Below are 14867 nucleotides of genomic sequence, written 5' to 3'. Positions count from 1 at the left end.
CAACATGCGCGCACCGTCGTGCACGAGCTGCCTCTTTAACGGCTGCACCCAGCGCGCCTTTGCCGGTTCTCGGCAAGTGTGAGTTTCATCGCCAACGCGTTCGTGTGCCACATTGACGATTTGTACCAACATTGTCTACGCGCGCCAGCTTTTGCGTGCGCCACGGCGGCAAGCTGCAGTGCGCCACGGCGGCAAGCTGCAGTGCGCCCACGATGATTGCAGTTCGAACGCCCGTATCGACGGCTTCTACTCGCGGCACGCGCTTCCTACCGCCAAGCGCACGTGCTCGGAGATCCACTGCCGCAACCTCGCCCACTCGCGGTCCAAGTGCGTCCGACACTACGGCGCGCGGCGTTACCGAGAAGCGCAATGCGCAAGCTTGGCACGCACGGGCGGCTTGTGCCGGCGCCACAATCCGTTCAAAGTGTCGCTGCACGCAAGTCCGATCGAAGTTGGTGTGACGACCAGCGATGATCTGCAGGAGCTTGACAACATGATCCTGCAGTGCCTTTTGATCGACTCACCGCGTATGGGGCCGACGACACCACTGTTTGGTGCTTTTGAAATGGAGATGTACGATTTTTAATCGAGCACGATACACCTAGATTGAAACCAACACCTGTGAGAATGTATGACATTTGTATCGAATCATGGAGACTGGCGTTGAAGGCGAGAAATATAGGCCATTCGGACACTCGTTTTCTCGACCGGACAAGTTTGATTTTAGTCGAGGTTTACGACATCCATCGACTCACTACATGTAGTGCACTGTACAAATGCAATACTAGTAGCCTGAACGTACGACCGACAAGCGAGCAAGCGTGGATTCTTATCGGTTTCGCGACAAGCATACCGTATTGTGAATTGCATTCAATGGCCATGTATAACTTATAAACATAAAAGGGCACTGCGCCTTAGGCGATGTCCTTGTATAAACTATCGCCCGAGGCAACAAGTCCGGTCGTCGTGCTGATCAAGACAAAGTCGAGAATGAGGTCGTCTAGCGTGTCCATGGGCATGGCGTCCTCGATCCAAGCATCCGGGACGATCTCGTTGGTCGCGACGGCATCCTTGAGCAGCTGCTTGGAGTGCCGTTGGCAGTAGCCAGCGATGCGCGCGAGCGTTTCGCACTCGGCGAGTTTGCACTTGCGGCCGCCACCGTGACGGACGCACTTCTTGCGCGAGTGCGCAATGTTGGCACATCCTGCCTCGACACACTGTTTTTTCGTATTGACAAGCGAGTGGCGCGAGCAGTAGCCGCCGGTGCGGGCGTTCGCGTCGCATCCCGTGGTGAGGCACGGCTTGGTGCCGCCATGGCGAACGCAGAGACCACGAGCGTACACTTGGTTGTTGCACGTACTCACGGCGCAGCAGAGGCGGTTGCGATGAAAGGCGCATTTGTTGGACTGCGGCATGGCTGGCTTGGAGCAGCCGCGAAAGCAACACTGCGCGTCCATACTGATGCGGAGGAAAGACGATGAAATGAAAAATGGTCGGATGATCTTCTTCCGCAAGGTGATCCCATTTTGGACAATATCGATACATGAGACCGACCATTCAGCGCACGATGGCGCGCATGAGTGATGGGCTCTGAAGTTTCGGTGCCCCCCCATACATGGACCAGTACAGTGCTTGGTGCACGTGGGCTTGAAATAATTGGCGACAAACCTTGAAGATGAATAACGGCCCACTGTGGCGCTCGACCTGTCATCCCAAACTGGCTCGTCCCACTCTTGGACCTGATCAACGCGACGGAAAATCCGGAAAACGCGCGGAATTCAGCGAGTTCGGACGGCGCCGTTCAGTTGTGCACTGCCAAATTGCACTTTGCGTTGCGTTCGTACGCGGGGTCGCGGCAAAACAAAGGCAAGCAAAGACCATGTCTACTTGCTGGATGTAACTAGCGGTGTCAATTAGCGTCGACTGGGCGGGAGGCGTGGACCCGACCAGACATGTTTGCACGCCGATTTGTGTCAAGAGAGCACCTCCGGACGCTCGCGAGCCGACAAGTCGATATCGACTCTTCGCTGCACGTTCGATCGAGTGGTTTTCTCGAGCGCCTCTCATGGGCTGTTTTCCGACTCGAGGGTGGGTTGTTTTCATCCACTCGGATGAACCTCGGCTTCATTATCTTGCTGCAGTGTACGCGATGAAGCTGATCATACGTGTTGTTGTTGAAGTGGGTCGTCTATTACAATAGATAAAACTATGCTAAATAAAATTGTCGGACTTTCTTCGTGCTGATCATACGGGTAGTGTAGACTATCGACGTTGATTGCGTCCGCCATCATGACCATTTAGTGAGAGCAGCTCCGACGGTCGTCGTCCTATGAGGACGTCGTGGAAATATCTTCAAACCTATGAAACTCGCAGATTCGCAAGGCTGCTCTGCGCGGTTCGCGAGCGAGAACATACCGGTATTTGTTTGATGCGGAACGTGGGACTCACGCATGTTCGTTGCCTCTGGTAACGAGATCAACATCAATGTAATTGTCCGACGGCGGAATTCAGTAGCCCCTTTAGGTGCGCTTCCGATATTTTTCTCATGACATTTGTATGTCGTAAGAGTCCCATTTAAGTACGTTACCGACTTGATTGTGCGACCGCACGTGGCTACACCTCGCAGGCAGTGTCAACTCGGAACGCAATCCTACATTTATCACGGCCGCAAATGACTTCCAAAACGAATCCATTCACTTCGCCTTGTTCCGGACCTTTTTTTCTTTTGAAAGCACGAACACGGAAGCAGACACGACGTCGCGGCCCAGTGCCTCCTTCCCACGAGATATCTGCAACTCCCCGACGACCACTTTGCCACGCCGGCCATGGTGGCTGCAGCCGTCGAGTACCGCCAACCCGAGCACATCCTGCCAAGATACGCCGACTTCATGTACCGTGTGGTGCTTGGCGCCGTCGCGATCCGCTCCCGGCTCTACTTTCTGGCCGATGACGCCCAAGTCTGTCCCGTCTGCGGCGACCTCGAGACGTACGACCATCTTCTGCTTCGTTGCGAATTTGTCACTGCCGTGTGGGCGGTCTTTCAGCCGCTCGTCGACGCCCTCAAGCTCGAACTTCCCACGACGCTTTCCGCGCTCCTCTTCGAACCGCTGGTAACAGGCCAACGATACCGTCGGCGTGCAGTGGCCATGATGTGGCCGATCCTCCGCGCGTGCGTGCTCCACACCGTCTGGCTTGCCCGCAACGACCGAGTCTTTCGCCCCGAGGCGCCCCTTGTGACGCCTGAGGCAGCCGCCCAACGAGCCGCGTTCTTGACCAAGCTGCTGAACACTCAAGCATTGTGCCTCTTCCAAACGATGGCCGCCCTGCGGCACGACGCATGGCTACGCGACAACTTTGTTCCGGCATGTGCCGTTTACACGCCACGTCTCCCGCTCCCGCTCGGCTAAGCCTCTCGGCGGCCGGCTCATCGTAGCACCTTGGAATCGATAGTCCACCACCATATCCAGTTCAGTGTAAATTATATCTAAATAGACTCACTTCAACAACGAACACGGAAGCTCGTGTTCAGAGTGGAGTTGATGCCTGCCAGTTGCCTAGTGCTAGGACTTTAGGAGGTGAGGGAGACCGTCTCTTGTCTTCCAGACAATTTGCAAGATCCATAGCGCCAATGTTAAGCATACGGTAAAGGAAGTCTCGAAAATACAGGTCGTTCATTAAATAGTACTAAGTAAGAGTCGCGCACGACGCTCTAATACAGCATGGCCGTCATCATGGGCTCTGTCGTCGCCAAGATGCAGTCCAAGATCGATTGGTCCAAGTCCTCAAAGGTCGGAACATAGTCCATGCCGACGGCGATGTCGCGCCAGATCGGCTCGTCGTCCATTTCCATAGGACCATCGGCGTGGCGGCGGCACAATCCACCCGAGCGAGCGAGCGTGTTGCACTCGGGCTCGCGGCAGCGGCGTCCACCTCCGTGGCGTACACACTTGCTCTTGGTATGGGCGACGTTGCTGCAGCGCGGCTCAATGCAGACGTGCTTGACGTGCACCTTGGCGTGGCGGGCGCAGAAACCGCCACCGCGGGCGTTGGCGTCGCAACCGTCGTGTCTGCATTGGGGCTTCCCGCCATGGCGCACACAAAGCTTCCGAGCGTACACAATGTTGTTGCAGCCGTGGACTTGGCACGGTAGCCGATGGCGATGAAAGTCGCACTTGGCGAGGTTGGGTAGTGCGATGTTTTCGCAGCCGTTAAACCGGCAAACGATGCTAGGAGCGTGTTCCATCGACGTGAAGATGCGGTGGCGTAAAGTAAAATGAGTCCACCCTCGTTTGTTTCGGTTGCAGTTGCCCACTCCAAAGTCGGAAGCAATGCATCGGGCCTCCCACCGACAGTGGCCACGCAACGACTAATGGGATGCAGCGTTTGACAAGCAATCCAAATTTGGGCCAATCAGAGACGAAGTAAAAAGTGCCATTTCAATTGGTCATGTCCCGGCTGGTCTTGGATTCAAACAAGTAATAGCGTCCAGGAGGGGGTTAATCAGCGTCCACACGGCGACAACTGTAGACTACCAGAACGACGTCAACGAATCCACCTGGAGTTTGATGGACCACCATTAATAACAGCAGTTTGTACGAGTGATGGACGGAATCCCGCGCACCATCCCGGCGCAGTTGACCTCTTGCTGCCCGGAAAATAGTCGAGCTGTGTGATGCTACTGTTATACAAAATGTTGAGCTCTCGTGCCAACTTTGTACGACCCGATCATCGATTTCACATGGCGATTAATAACCACACGTACGCAGCCACACCGACGTACATTCAACAGGGCTGTTCAGGGGCCGTGCGATCTGTTTTCTATGAAGTAGCACGCATTCTTTACATTACGAATCTGTAGCTACGGAGCTTGCGCCAGAAAGTCAGCTTTGAGCACGGGCAGGGTACTTTTGTTTCTATCTTCTATATCAAAAGTAATGGCGCCTTCATAGCCTGCGTCGTCCTTCCAACTCGCTCATCACCCTAGGCAAGCCGTAGGACTCGTATCCACTCGATACTTTACGTTACTGCCGTGACGACGCACAACCTGACGCCGTCGTCGATTCTGGTGGGTGAGGTACTGAGCAAAGCTGGCACCACGCTACATCAATGTCCATTGCACATTCGGCAAAATCTCCATGCAGCCGACGTGACCGAGATAATGAACAGCGAAGCGAGATGTATCTTTTGGAGATACCATATCCTAATGGCACTGTCAATAGGAGTCACTTAGCGTATAGAAAGTCATGGCGAGCTCGTCGTATTGAGGAAGTGTGAACGAGCTCTCAACATGCGGAAGCCTGCGAACCGCATGTTTGTGAGTGCCGTAGACGGTCGAATTTGAACGGACCAATGAGATGACCTCCGCAACAAACAATCTACAAATGCCCCAATCAGAACGCATAGAGGTCCCACGGTCAAATTGAGGCTGTTTGACACACAATCATGCACCTTGGCGTCGCCACGCAGACAAGTGAGCCTGCATGAGCGTCTGCGATAACGATTTCGGGCATGGAGTAAGGCTTCGTTGGGTGGTGTCATTGACATCGTCCGTACGTTTCATTTCGGTTAGCAAGCATAAGATGACCAATTCTTGAAGTGCGTTCTTCAATGCGCAAAGATTAAAGTTAGTAAACGCTGGATTGCTCCTTTTATCGATGCGCACAAAAAACGCGGGAAGAGATGGTTCCGTTTTAGAAATGGTCTGTCCACCGACCGACGTAAGGGTCAACACACACGCTCCTCACGCGTAGTATGATCCTGCTGACGTTCACGTTTGGTCTTCCACTTGGAGATCGAGAAACAACCAATATCTCGCATTTCGACGTGAAAAAGTGATCGATAAACGTGGAGAACGAAGTGGTGTGCGCTGTGTTTGTGCGCCACGGTGACGGTGCTTATTGGTATGGCCGATGCAATCCCACTCGCCAGACCCATTTCTGACGAGGACTGACGACCCGTGGTACTACTACGAGAGCTTATCCAATCTCAAAGGTACGTCCAAAAGTTCGAAATCAACGCTACAATATTTTTGTGTCGCCATTGTGTCCGCACACTCCACCCACGGCGCCCGAGTCGTCGCTTGCGGGCCACAGTCAAGTCCAGTGAAAGTGGTTCCGGTCCAGTGTAAGTGGTTCCGGCTACCGGGAGTACGCCGTAACTCCATTTGTCAATTGCTGCTGGATGCCGTGCATCCAGAACTCGGGACATCACATGCTGTCGCGTCACTTGTAAAATAAAAGCATGTGCTGTGAAATTGTGCTACGAGTTCTTGGATGCCACTTTCGCCACTTGGCTTTGCCGTCGAGTTGCCGAGTGAATACACTGTGCTTACCACTCTGTAAAATACACTGTACGTGACACTAGCGACGAAATGATTGTCCGTAGTGTCCATTGTAGATCTTATGTGCGCCTCCAAAATCAACGCAAGCGGTGGTACATTCGTAGTTGACATGATGGGCTTGAATGTACCTTGTGTATACAGTGCCGATATTATCTCAATTGACGACGCGTTCAATAGATTAAACCGTCGGAGTGCTATTCCGTCCTCCTATGTACCCGTGAAGCGCAGGTATGCAATTGTTTTTAAATGCGTCCATTTTGCAAGCTTGCACGCGCTGATTCGCACACTGTTGTCGTGGACGACGTAGCACCCGACCGACGGCACCTGCTGATTGCATGAGTATACAAATCGCAAGTGTTGAGGACCATCATTGTGGGTCGCGCCAAAATTCATCGCACCGGATACTCGAGGCGACGTTGTCGAGTTGTTGTGGGGTCGCGCTCGCAAGACAAGTTGTCATCGCATGCGCATGTCGTGCTCGTCCAGCTCATTTTGCAATCGTCTTTGACGAGCACACGACCTCCGACCATGAGCACATCCCTAGTCTGCTGCTTCAACGGCTGTGACAGCCCCGCCTTGACGGACATGAACAAGTGCGCCTTCCACCGCAACCGCCTTTGCTGCGCGATCGAAAGCTGCTTCAACCAAGTTTACGCCCGCGGCCTTTGTGTCCGCCACGGCGGCAAGAAGCAGTGCCTCGTTGTCGACTGCACTGCAAATGCCCGCACGGGCGGCCTCTGCTCCCGCCACGGTCTCACCAACACAAAGAAGCAGTGCATTGAACCGAACTGCGCCAACATTGCCCATGCCAACCAGCGCTGCGTACGCCACGGTGGTGGCCGCAAGTGCAAGGTCGAAGAGTGCCAAACCCTCGCACGCATCGCAGGCTACTGCCAGCGCCACTCGAAGCAGCTGCTCTCAGAGCCGAGCTCGTTTGATTGCGACCTTTTGGCACTTATGGAAACCGAAGAGTGGATCGCCAACGACGTGTACTTGGACACGACGTACGAAGCTCTCGACGACTCGATCCTTGACTGTGTCCTGGACTCGACGCGCCCGTACCTGGCGTGATTTAGATCATTTATTCTATTCAAAATTAATTTACCATTGTTTTCCACTCTTCTACTTTGTTTTATGTCGGGCCCTCAACGCCTTGTGGTGTTGCATCTTACGTACAGTTTGTGCCAACTCCAATATTACAGCACAACCAACACCAAGACGTGCGCCGTCTTTAAAGCGGGTTTCTATTTTAACTGGCGCCTTGGACCGCTCAGCCAAGCGATCTCCACATCAAAGCATTCTATATTTTGAAGCCTACCCATTAAAGGTGTCCAAACAAACCCTTAAAGTTCACATTTGTCCTTCATTTTCTGGTTAAGGACTACGGTTCTCTCACAGTTGGATCTAATTATCCTTTGAACCAAGGACGTTACGACGGCAGAGCAAACGGGCGCGTGTGGTTCAAGACACCATCTAGAATCGAGGCGTCGAGGTCGTCCATGCCATCAAGGTGCCACAAGGCGTCGTTGGCGGCAACCACATCATCGGCGAGACGTGAAGCGACTCTGGTTAACTTTGGTTGCAAGAGCTTGGCATGGCGCTGACAAAAGCCTGCAATACGCGCCAGTGTGCAGCAGTGCACGAGCTTGCACTTACGGCCGCCGCCGTGACGTACGCAGCGTTGGTTGGCTTGGGCAAAGCTGACACAATTGGGCTCGACACAGTGCTTCTTTGTCGAGTGCAGTGCGTGGCGCTAGCAGAGGCCCATGGCACGAGCGTTCGCATCGCAGCTGTCGACGCTGCAAGTGCGCTTGCCGCCGTGCCGGACGCAGTAGCCGCGCGCGTACACTTGGTTGCCGCAGCCTTCGTGCGCACACGTGAGCCGATGACGGTGCAGGAGGCACTTGGTCGAGTCCGACACCACCGGACTCGCACAACCATGGAAGCAGCACTCGACACTCATCACGTCGTCGTATGTCAATTGAAAAATGCTGCAAGCAATGCCACCAAGATCTAAACGTCCCAGTGCAAGAAGCCATCGCACGACGCATCGTCCGTCGCCAAGTACCTGCGTAGTACTATTCGTGGCGCGGGTCGTGGACGCTGTCCCACTTCAAACAGTATTTTTGCCTCCAAAATAATTTGGTTCATTTGCTTGGTGCTGTTGTTGTAGACTGCAATGCACGCGTCGGTTTGTGACACGGTCCGATTGACACACTCGTACGGAGAAGGCGTCGATGGATCAAGTGCTTTCTTTGGATGCGGCGTGTTGTTGTGCTCAGTGAGCGCATTGAGATGGCGTCTTTGCCCACACACGACCGCTTTCATCAGCGCGCGTCTAATGGCCACCCGTATGACGCCTTGCGCCACGACGTAGGACAGACCAGCTATATGATCCCACGTTGCGTTTGGTTGTGCGTATGACAAGGCCTTTGAAATGCCACGTCGCCGACGTGGCAGCGCTCCATTGTTGTGCGTATATCGCCAGCGCGTTTTCGCTAGCACCAAAGAAATAAATGACACTTGCTAGCACATATTACCGGTTTGGTTTGGTACGCACCACATACCCGTGGCCAGGCTCGAAGTAGCTCGCGGCGACCCGTCTCGTGGTGGAGACGATCCAGTGCCTTTGGATGCAATCAACCGTCTCATACTCTGCCCGACATTGTGTTGAACGTGGTACCGGTGCTTCCGGGTGCGGCCAGGAAGTTGAATTTTTGCCGTCCAGATACCGGTAGACTCGATGAGTCGACAGTAGGCTACATTGGCATTTTGCATTAGCTTTGTCGCTTGTACCCCGCCACGCCACTCCCAATGGCGAGCGGTCAATCGAATGATCGTCTATTAAGTGCCCGACTCAAGCGTTCTACAAGGTGAACTCGTTACCAGGTAGATAGTGCGAGGGTAAAGCACGTTCTCGCCTCGGGAGCTCGACTGGAAACTTCAATAAAATCCAAGCCGACCGTGGGATCGACAACTCGACACGGACGCGTGCTGGCGGCAAAAATTGACAGCCATTTCGCGTGTCCTGGTACGCCGCGACGATTCAAGCGCGCAAAGTCTCTCGAGACTTTATGGCGGATTCACGGGTTCGAGGTGCACTCCATGATTTGCTCGTGACGTCGCGCAATGTTTCTCATCGCTTGCTGGCAGCTGCTCTGTTGCTGGCGGCCAAAGGCTCGTGACGTCGCGCATTAGTTCACACTTGGCTTCTCAACGTAGTTGGAAGTGGCTATTCACCGCTACTTGTACATAGATGTAGTCGTCGTATTGCCGGGTACCGAACGCCGGTGCGACGGATTTCGGGGCAGAAGTACATCCACTACGCAGCGTTGGTAGCCATGATGCTGTCGGTCGACTGCGACCAAGAGCAAGAAGCCTTGTCGACGACGACCAAGCGCGTACGTACCAAGCAAGAACGTCTTGTGAAGGAGGCACACTCTGAGGTTTGGGTCTGTCGACAGTGCCGATCAGCAAGTGGTCAGCAACCTGTCACGATTCGGGTCCAGTATCCTAGACCTGGGCTGCGTAAACATGCTGCTACGTTCAATTTAAATTATGGAAAAGACAATCGACTAATTGGGCACGTGCAGTGCTGGTGTCGCGTCGGGGCTCACCAGCAGCGTCTGCAGGATTGCATAGTCGAGGCCGTCAATCTCGGTCGACGGTGGTCCGTCGAGGAGGCTCCACGGTGCAAACGAGTCGGCGGTCGCCGGCGGTGTGCCAACACTCGACGCGGAGAGGTCGCGATGGCGCCAGCAGTAGCCGCCTTTCCGCGCGTGGGTGAGGCAGCCGTCGGCGCTGCAAGGTCGGCGGCCGCCGTGGCGCACACACTTGCCTTTCGCGTGCGCGAGGCTCGTGCAACCCTGCTCTTGGCAGCGCTGCTTCTTGCCGCCGTGCTGCGTGCAAAAGAGGCCTAGGCGCGCGTTGGCGCGGCACTCTGGAAACTGGCAGCGCCGCCGGCCGCCGTGCGAGACGCAGAGGTGCCGTGCGTACACTTGGTTGCAGCAGCCCGCGACGCGGCACTTGGCGCGGTTGCGGTGGTACTGGCACTTGGTCGTGAACGGGACGGCGGGCGCGACGCAGTCGCGAAAAATGCACTCCATCCTATCGAGGGTCAATGCCAAAATGACACCACGTGGTGGGACCTTCCAAGCGACTGACCACTCGTTCTATCGCAGGTCCCTTCACTGGGTCCACTCCAGCTGGCGACTTGACAGACGCCGTGTTTGCAGTGTGATCTTGGCGCGCTCGACTGACCTCCTCCAGCTCGACAGGTGGTGCCTCCGACGACACATGTGGCGACCGCACCACGTGCGTCATGCGGGCGGCAGCTAGTAGAGGAAACGACTATAATAGTAGTCGCGCTGAGCGTTGAGGCCATCACCTCTGACAACGGCCATGGGCCGCGACGCCTTGAGCTTTACGAGGTGGGCGTGGGCGTGGACGCTGTGCACGTGGGAGTGTTGGCACAGAGAGCCCGAGTGCTATGCCACGTAGATGGCCAGTAATGCAGTGTATATACCGCCAAATCGAACGCCAAGTTGGCCACTCGTTGAACCTCCGCCCGGTAGACCAAGAGGTGGAGCCTGCGTGCAAGGCCAGTCTGGCTTGCTCGGAGCCTGGTCGGGGCCAGGGAAGCACGGCCCGTGGTGGGCACGGCTACTCCAGCCGTCGACAGCACTAATACGACAAGGTCGCTTGCCCTTGCTACCATCGCGAACTACGGTGCGACTCTGTGCTGCGACGAGGCGGCGAGCCCGGCAATCAACTGACCACGAGCCAGTGACGTCGTCGGCCGAATACGTCATCCACATGCGTCTCTTGCTTGCTACACGAGTGGATCGCTCCCGTAATGCACTTTAATGTATTTGAAGGTCGTCAAGGGTCGGTGAGCGTGGCGGGTGTGACGGCCCTGCGGTCGTTCTGGATCAGTTGATTGCCGATTTTGATCGCCCGTTGGCATCAGATATTGGCTGGAACCTCTCACAACGCATACAATCGACCAGGCCGAAACTCAATTCCTCAAATCCGAATATCCGTGGCTGCGATGGCGAAGCGCAAGGGCGAGTCCGACATCGTGGACGAGCGCCATGTCATGCGCATCATGCCACTGGGCGCGGGCAATGAGGTCGGCCGCTCGTGCATCATCCTCAAGTTCCAGGGCAAGACCATCATGCTCGACTGCGGCGTCCACCCGGTAGGCCATGCAGGCGCGTCGCCACGGTCTCATGCGGAAGCTAGGGCTACTCGGGGCATGGCTCGCTGCCGTTCTTCGACTCGATCGAGGCCGAAGAGATCGACTTGCTCCTTATCACGCACTTCCACATCGACCACGTGGCCGCGCTCCCGCACTTTACGGAGAAGACCAACTTTAAGGGCAAGATCTTCATGACGCACCCGACCAAGGCCGTCATGCAGATGATGCTGCGCGATTTCCTCCGCGTCTCCAACATTAGCGTCGACGACCAGATCTACGACGACCGCGACCTCGCCAACTGCGTCGCAAAGGTCGAGATCATCGACTTTCACCAGGAAAAGATGTTTAACGGCATCAAGTTCACGCCGTACAACGCGGGCCATGTGCTCGGCGCGTGCATGTTTCTCATCGAAATCGGTGGCGTCAAGGTCCTCTACACGGGCGACTACTCGCTCGAGAACGACCGCCATCTCATGGGTACGTCTCGTCTCGTCTATGGGTACTAAAGGACTTGCGTTGTATAGCCGCCGAGATTCCCGGCGTCTCGCCCGACGTGCTCATTGTCGAGTCGACGTACGGCGTGCAGGTGCACCAGAGCGTCTTTGAACGCGAGGGTCGCTTCACGGGCCAGGTCGAGTCGGTCGTCCGTCGCGGCGGGCGCTGCTTGATTCCTGTGTTTGCGCTGGGCCGCACGCAAGAGCTGCTGCTCATTCTCGACGAGCACTGGCAGCAGCACCCGGATCTGCACGGCGTGCCCATCTACTTTGCCTCCAAGCTCGCGGCCAAGGCGCTGCGCGTGTACCAGACGTACATCAACATGATGAACGACCGCATCCGCAAGCAAATCTCCATCTCCAACCCGTTTCAGTTTGAGCACATTCACAACCTCAAGAGCCTCGAAGACTTCGACGACTCGGGCCCGAGCGTCGTCATGGCCTCGCCCGGTACGCCCTTTCTTGTCGAAACGAAGTTGATGGCATGCGTCTAGGTATGCTTCAATCGGGCGTCTCGCGCCAGCTCTTTGAGCGGTGGTGCACGGACAAGCGCAACGCGTGCTTGATTCCAGGTTTGCATGCACTTGTGCTTACCGAGCGTCTCAATTCCTTGTGCAGGCTACGTGGTCGAGGGCACGCTGGCCAAGAAGATCTTGTCCGAACCGACCGAGATCACGGCCATGGACGGCCGCCTCCTCCCGATGAACTGCTCGGTCGAGTACATTAGTTTTTCGGCCCATGCCGATTTTGTGGGCACCTCGGGCTTTATCGAAAAGGTATCTTTGCGTCGATTTCAACGTCGATTTGTGATGCCATTTGGTAGGTCGCGCCGCCCAACATTGTGCTGGTCCACGGCGAAAAGAACGAGATGATGCGTCTTAAGTCGGCCTTGCACAAGAAGTTTCACAACCCCAAGGTGTACGCACCCACGATCCATACGCCGGCCAACACGCAAGAGATCGTGCTCGAGTTTCGCGGCGAAAAGATGGCCAAGGCCATTGGCACGTACGGTCTACTCGGTCGCTCGACCGTCGTCTGATCCGGGTCCACGTAGGATGGCGACCACAATTGCGGGCCACCAAAAGCTCAAGGCCGTCGACAAGAAGATTCCGATCAGCGGTCTCCTCGTCGAGCACGACTTTCACACGCATATCATGGAGAAGGACGACCTCGCCCAGTACACGTCCAACTTGCTCGTCGGCACGATTGCCCAGCGCCAGCATGGTACAGTTCGTGCAAGCGTCTCATCGTGTGTGGCCAACAGAAAGCGTGTAGTGCCCTTTGTGCATCAGCCGTTTGACGTGCTCGTGGCCATGATCCAGCAAATGTACGCGGACGTGACCGTGACATCGGACACGGTCGTCGTGAATGGACAAGTCATGGTGACGCACTGCCCGCCGGAGAAGGTGCTCATCGAGTGGAGCGCCGAGCCGACCGCCGACATGATTGCCGACTCGGTCGTCGCGCTCACCATGCACGCGCAGGCGAGTCCTGCGAGCTTCAAGGTACATGTCTCTCGACGACGCATACAATAGGCGTATACGTGCTGCAGATTAGCATGCACCCTCACGCCGCGTGCAAGCACGACCACCGCCCCAAGACGAGTGTGGCCTCGGAAGAGGCGGTCAAGGTCGAGGACGGCACCGAGCCCCTCGAAGCCGACGTGATTGAAGACGAGGGCTTGCAGGCCGCTGTCGAGACACTCGCCGACGAAGGCGACCTGGAGGCCCTCCAGCTCATCTTGGTCTTCCGCGTGCTCAAGGACCAGTACGGCCAGGTGGAACTCGACCACGCGACGAACGTGATTTCCATCATCACGCCGAGCGGCGCGATGGCCAGCATCCACTACTTTGAGAAGCAGCCGCACGACCGCGTCGAGTGCGAGAACACGGCGCTGTACGAGAAGCTGCTCGAGACGCTCGCCAAGCTCGACCAAGCGCTCCTGCCCGTGCCCAAAGACGCGTAAGACAAGAAGGCCGCGCGCTGCATTTATATAAACACTGGCAATAATCTCTCCGAGGACGAGACCAACTCGTCGTGTAAAAAATAGTGTGAATTTCACTCGTTTTGATGTACAATATTGTGATCATGAAGTAGAACGAGTTGTCCGCAGCATGGTGTGCGAACGCAGGTGCTTATGGTGGACTGTGCATGCTTACTCGTCGTTTCCACTCGACGAGCGGGAGCCGCGCAGAGATTTGGCATTGAAGCTACCGTGCTGCGGAGCGTCGGACGCGTTGAAACCATCGGTGGGGCGGCCGTCCGTCGAACCGTTGACGCGACGATCGTCGTGCGGAACGACTTTCGAGCCGTACGGGCGCCACTGCGGACGACCATCCGAGCCATTGAAGAAAATGTGCGGACGATCGTCGGAGCCGTTGAAGACGAAATGAGGGTGGTCATCTGAGCCGTTGAAGGGACCGTGCGGACGGTCTTCGGAACCATTGAAGGAAACGTGCGGGCGGTCTTCGGAGCCGTTGAACGGGCGCTGGTCAAACCCAAAGAGGCGTTGGCGGAGCTCGTCGTGGTCCGACTCGAGGCCAGAGTGGGGGATTTCAACGTCGGGAAAGCCGTCGCCGCTGCCCGACGGGATCACGTGGTGGTTGCTCGAGTGGTTGGGCCCCCCTGTGACCGGGTGCTCGGCCGAGACGGCGACGGCCGAGAGCACGAGAAGACTGAGGATGCCATGCATGGTTGTTGCACTCGATGAATTGGAAAATGCTCAAACAGGGCAGTGTCGAGGTTCGTCCCGTAAAATAAATCCACTGCCCACGTAGGCTCTGCACCCACAAAACGACCAAGCTTTGGCAAACAGATCGATAGGATCCACTGT

At 55.9% G+C, this 14867-nt stretch overlaps 8 protein-coding genes across 8 annotated transcripts; 3 read left to right on the top strand and 5 right to left on the bottom strand.

Moving 5' to 3' along the window:
* Nucleotides 1-839: 839 nt before the first annotated feature.
* On the bottom strand, nucleotides 840-1457 carry SPRG_12762 (hypothetical protein; the record flags this gene model as incomplete). Its single annotated transcript, XM_012351476.1, has 1 exon — nucleotides 840-1457. One exon carries the CDS (start codon nucleotides 1455-1457, stop codon nucleotides 915-917), a length of 543 nt encoding a protein of 180 aa, XP_012206866.1. The 3' UTR covers nucleotides 840-914.
* Nucleotides 1458-2825: 1368 nt separating this feature from the next.
* Nucleotides 2826-3407, top strand: SPRG_22308 (hypothetical protein; the record flags this gene model as incomplete). Its single annotated transcript, XM_012351485.1, has 1 exon — nucleotides 2826-3407. One exon carries the CDS (start codon nucleotides 2826-2828, stop codon nucleotides 3405-3407), a length of 582 nt encoding a protein of 193 aa, XP_012206875.1.
* Nucleotides 3408-3655: 248 nt separating this feature from the next.
* On the bottom strand, nucleotides 3656-4243 carry SPRG_12761 (hypothetical protein; the record flags this gene model as incomplete). The annotated part of the gene is made up of 1 exon (XM_012351475.1): nucleotides 3656-4243. The coding sequence occupies one exon, from the start codon at nucleotides 4241-4243 to the stop codon at nucleotides 3710-3712; it is 534 nt and encodes a 177-aa protein (XP_012206865.1). The 3' UTR covers nucleotides 3656-3709.
* A 2625-nt stretch (nucleotides 4244-6868) lies between these two features.
* On the top strand, nucleotides 6869-7411 carry SPRG_12760 (hypothetical protein; the record flags this gene model as incomplete). The annotated part of the gene is made up of 1 exon (XM_012351474.1): nucleotides 6869-7411. The coding sequence occupies one exon, from the start codon at nucleotides 6869-6871 to the stop codon at nucleotides 7409-7411; it is 543 nt and encodes a 180-aa protein (XP_012206864.1).
* Nucleotides 7412-7769: 358 nt separating this feature from the next.
* On the bottom strand, nucleotides 7770-8303 carry SPRG_12759 (hypothetical protein; the record flags this gene model as incomplete). The annotated part of the gene is made up of 2 exons (XM_012351473.1): nucleotides 7770-8093; nucleotides 8139-8303. 2 exons carry the CDS (start codon nucleotides 8301-8303, stop codon nucleotides 7770-7772), a joined length of 489 nt encoding a protein of 162 aa, XP_012206863.1.
* Nucleotides 8304-9915: 1612 nt separating this feature from the next.
* On the bottom strand, nucleotides 9916-10446 carry SPRG_12758 (hypothetical protein; the record flags this gene model as incomplete). The annotated part of the gene is made up of 1 exon (XM_012351472.1): nucleotides 9916-10446. The coding sequence occupies one exon, from the start codon at nucleotides 10444-10446 to the stop codon at nucleotides 9916-9918; it is 531 nt and encodes a 176-aa protein (XP_012206862.1).
* Nucleotides 10447-11378: 932 nt separating this feature from the next.
* SPRG_12757 (hypothetical protein) lies at nucleotides 11379-14111 on the top strand. Its single transcript, XM_012351471.1, has 9 exons — nucleotides 11379-11540; nucleotides 11585-12017; nucleotides 12065-12484; nucleotides 12529-12606; nucleotides 12653-12810; nucleotides 12858-13039; nucleotides 13089-13258; nucleotides 13310-13539; nucleotides 13587-14111. The coding sequence occupies exons 1-9, from the start codon at nucleotides 11391-11393 to the stop codon at nucleotides 13998-14000; spliced, it is 2235 nt and encodes a 744-aa protein (XP_012206861.1). The 5' UTR covers nucleotides 11379-11390; the 3' UTR covers nucleotides 14001-14111.
* A 78-nt stretch (nucleotides 14112-14189) lies between these two features.
* Nucleotides 14190-14726, bottom strand: SPRG_12756 (hypothetical protein; the record flags this gene model as incomplete). The annotated part of the gene is made up of 1 exon (XM_012351470.1): nucleotides 14190-14726. One exon carries the CDS (start codon nucleotides 14724-14726, stop codon nucleotides 14190-14192), a length of 537 nt encoding a protein of 178 aa, XP_012206860.1.
* Nucleotides 14727-14867: the final 141 nt, after the last annotated feature.

The sequence above is a fragment of the Saprolegnia parasitica genome, assembly GCF_000151545.1.
Source record: "Saprolegnia parasitica CBS 223.65 unplaced genomic scaffold supercont2.80, whole genome shotgun sequence".
NCBI classification, from domain to species: domain Eukaryota; phylum Oomycota; class Saprolegniomycetes; order Saprolegniales; family Saprolegniaceae; genus Saprolegnia; species Saprolegnia parasitica.
This window is presented reverse-complemented; position numbering and strand designations above follow the sequence as displayed.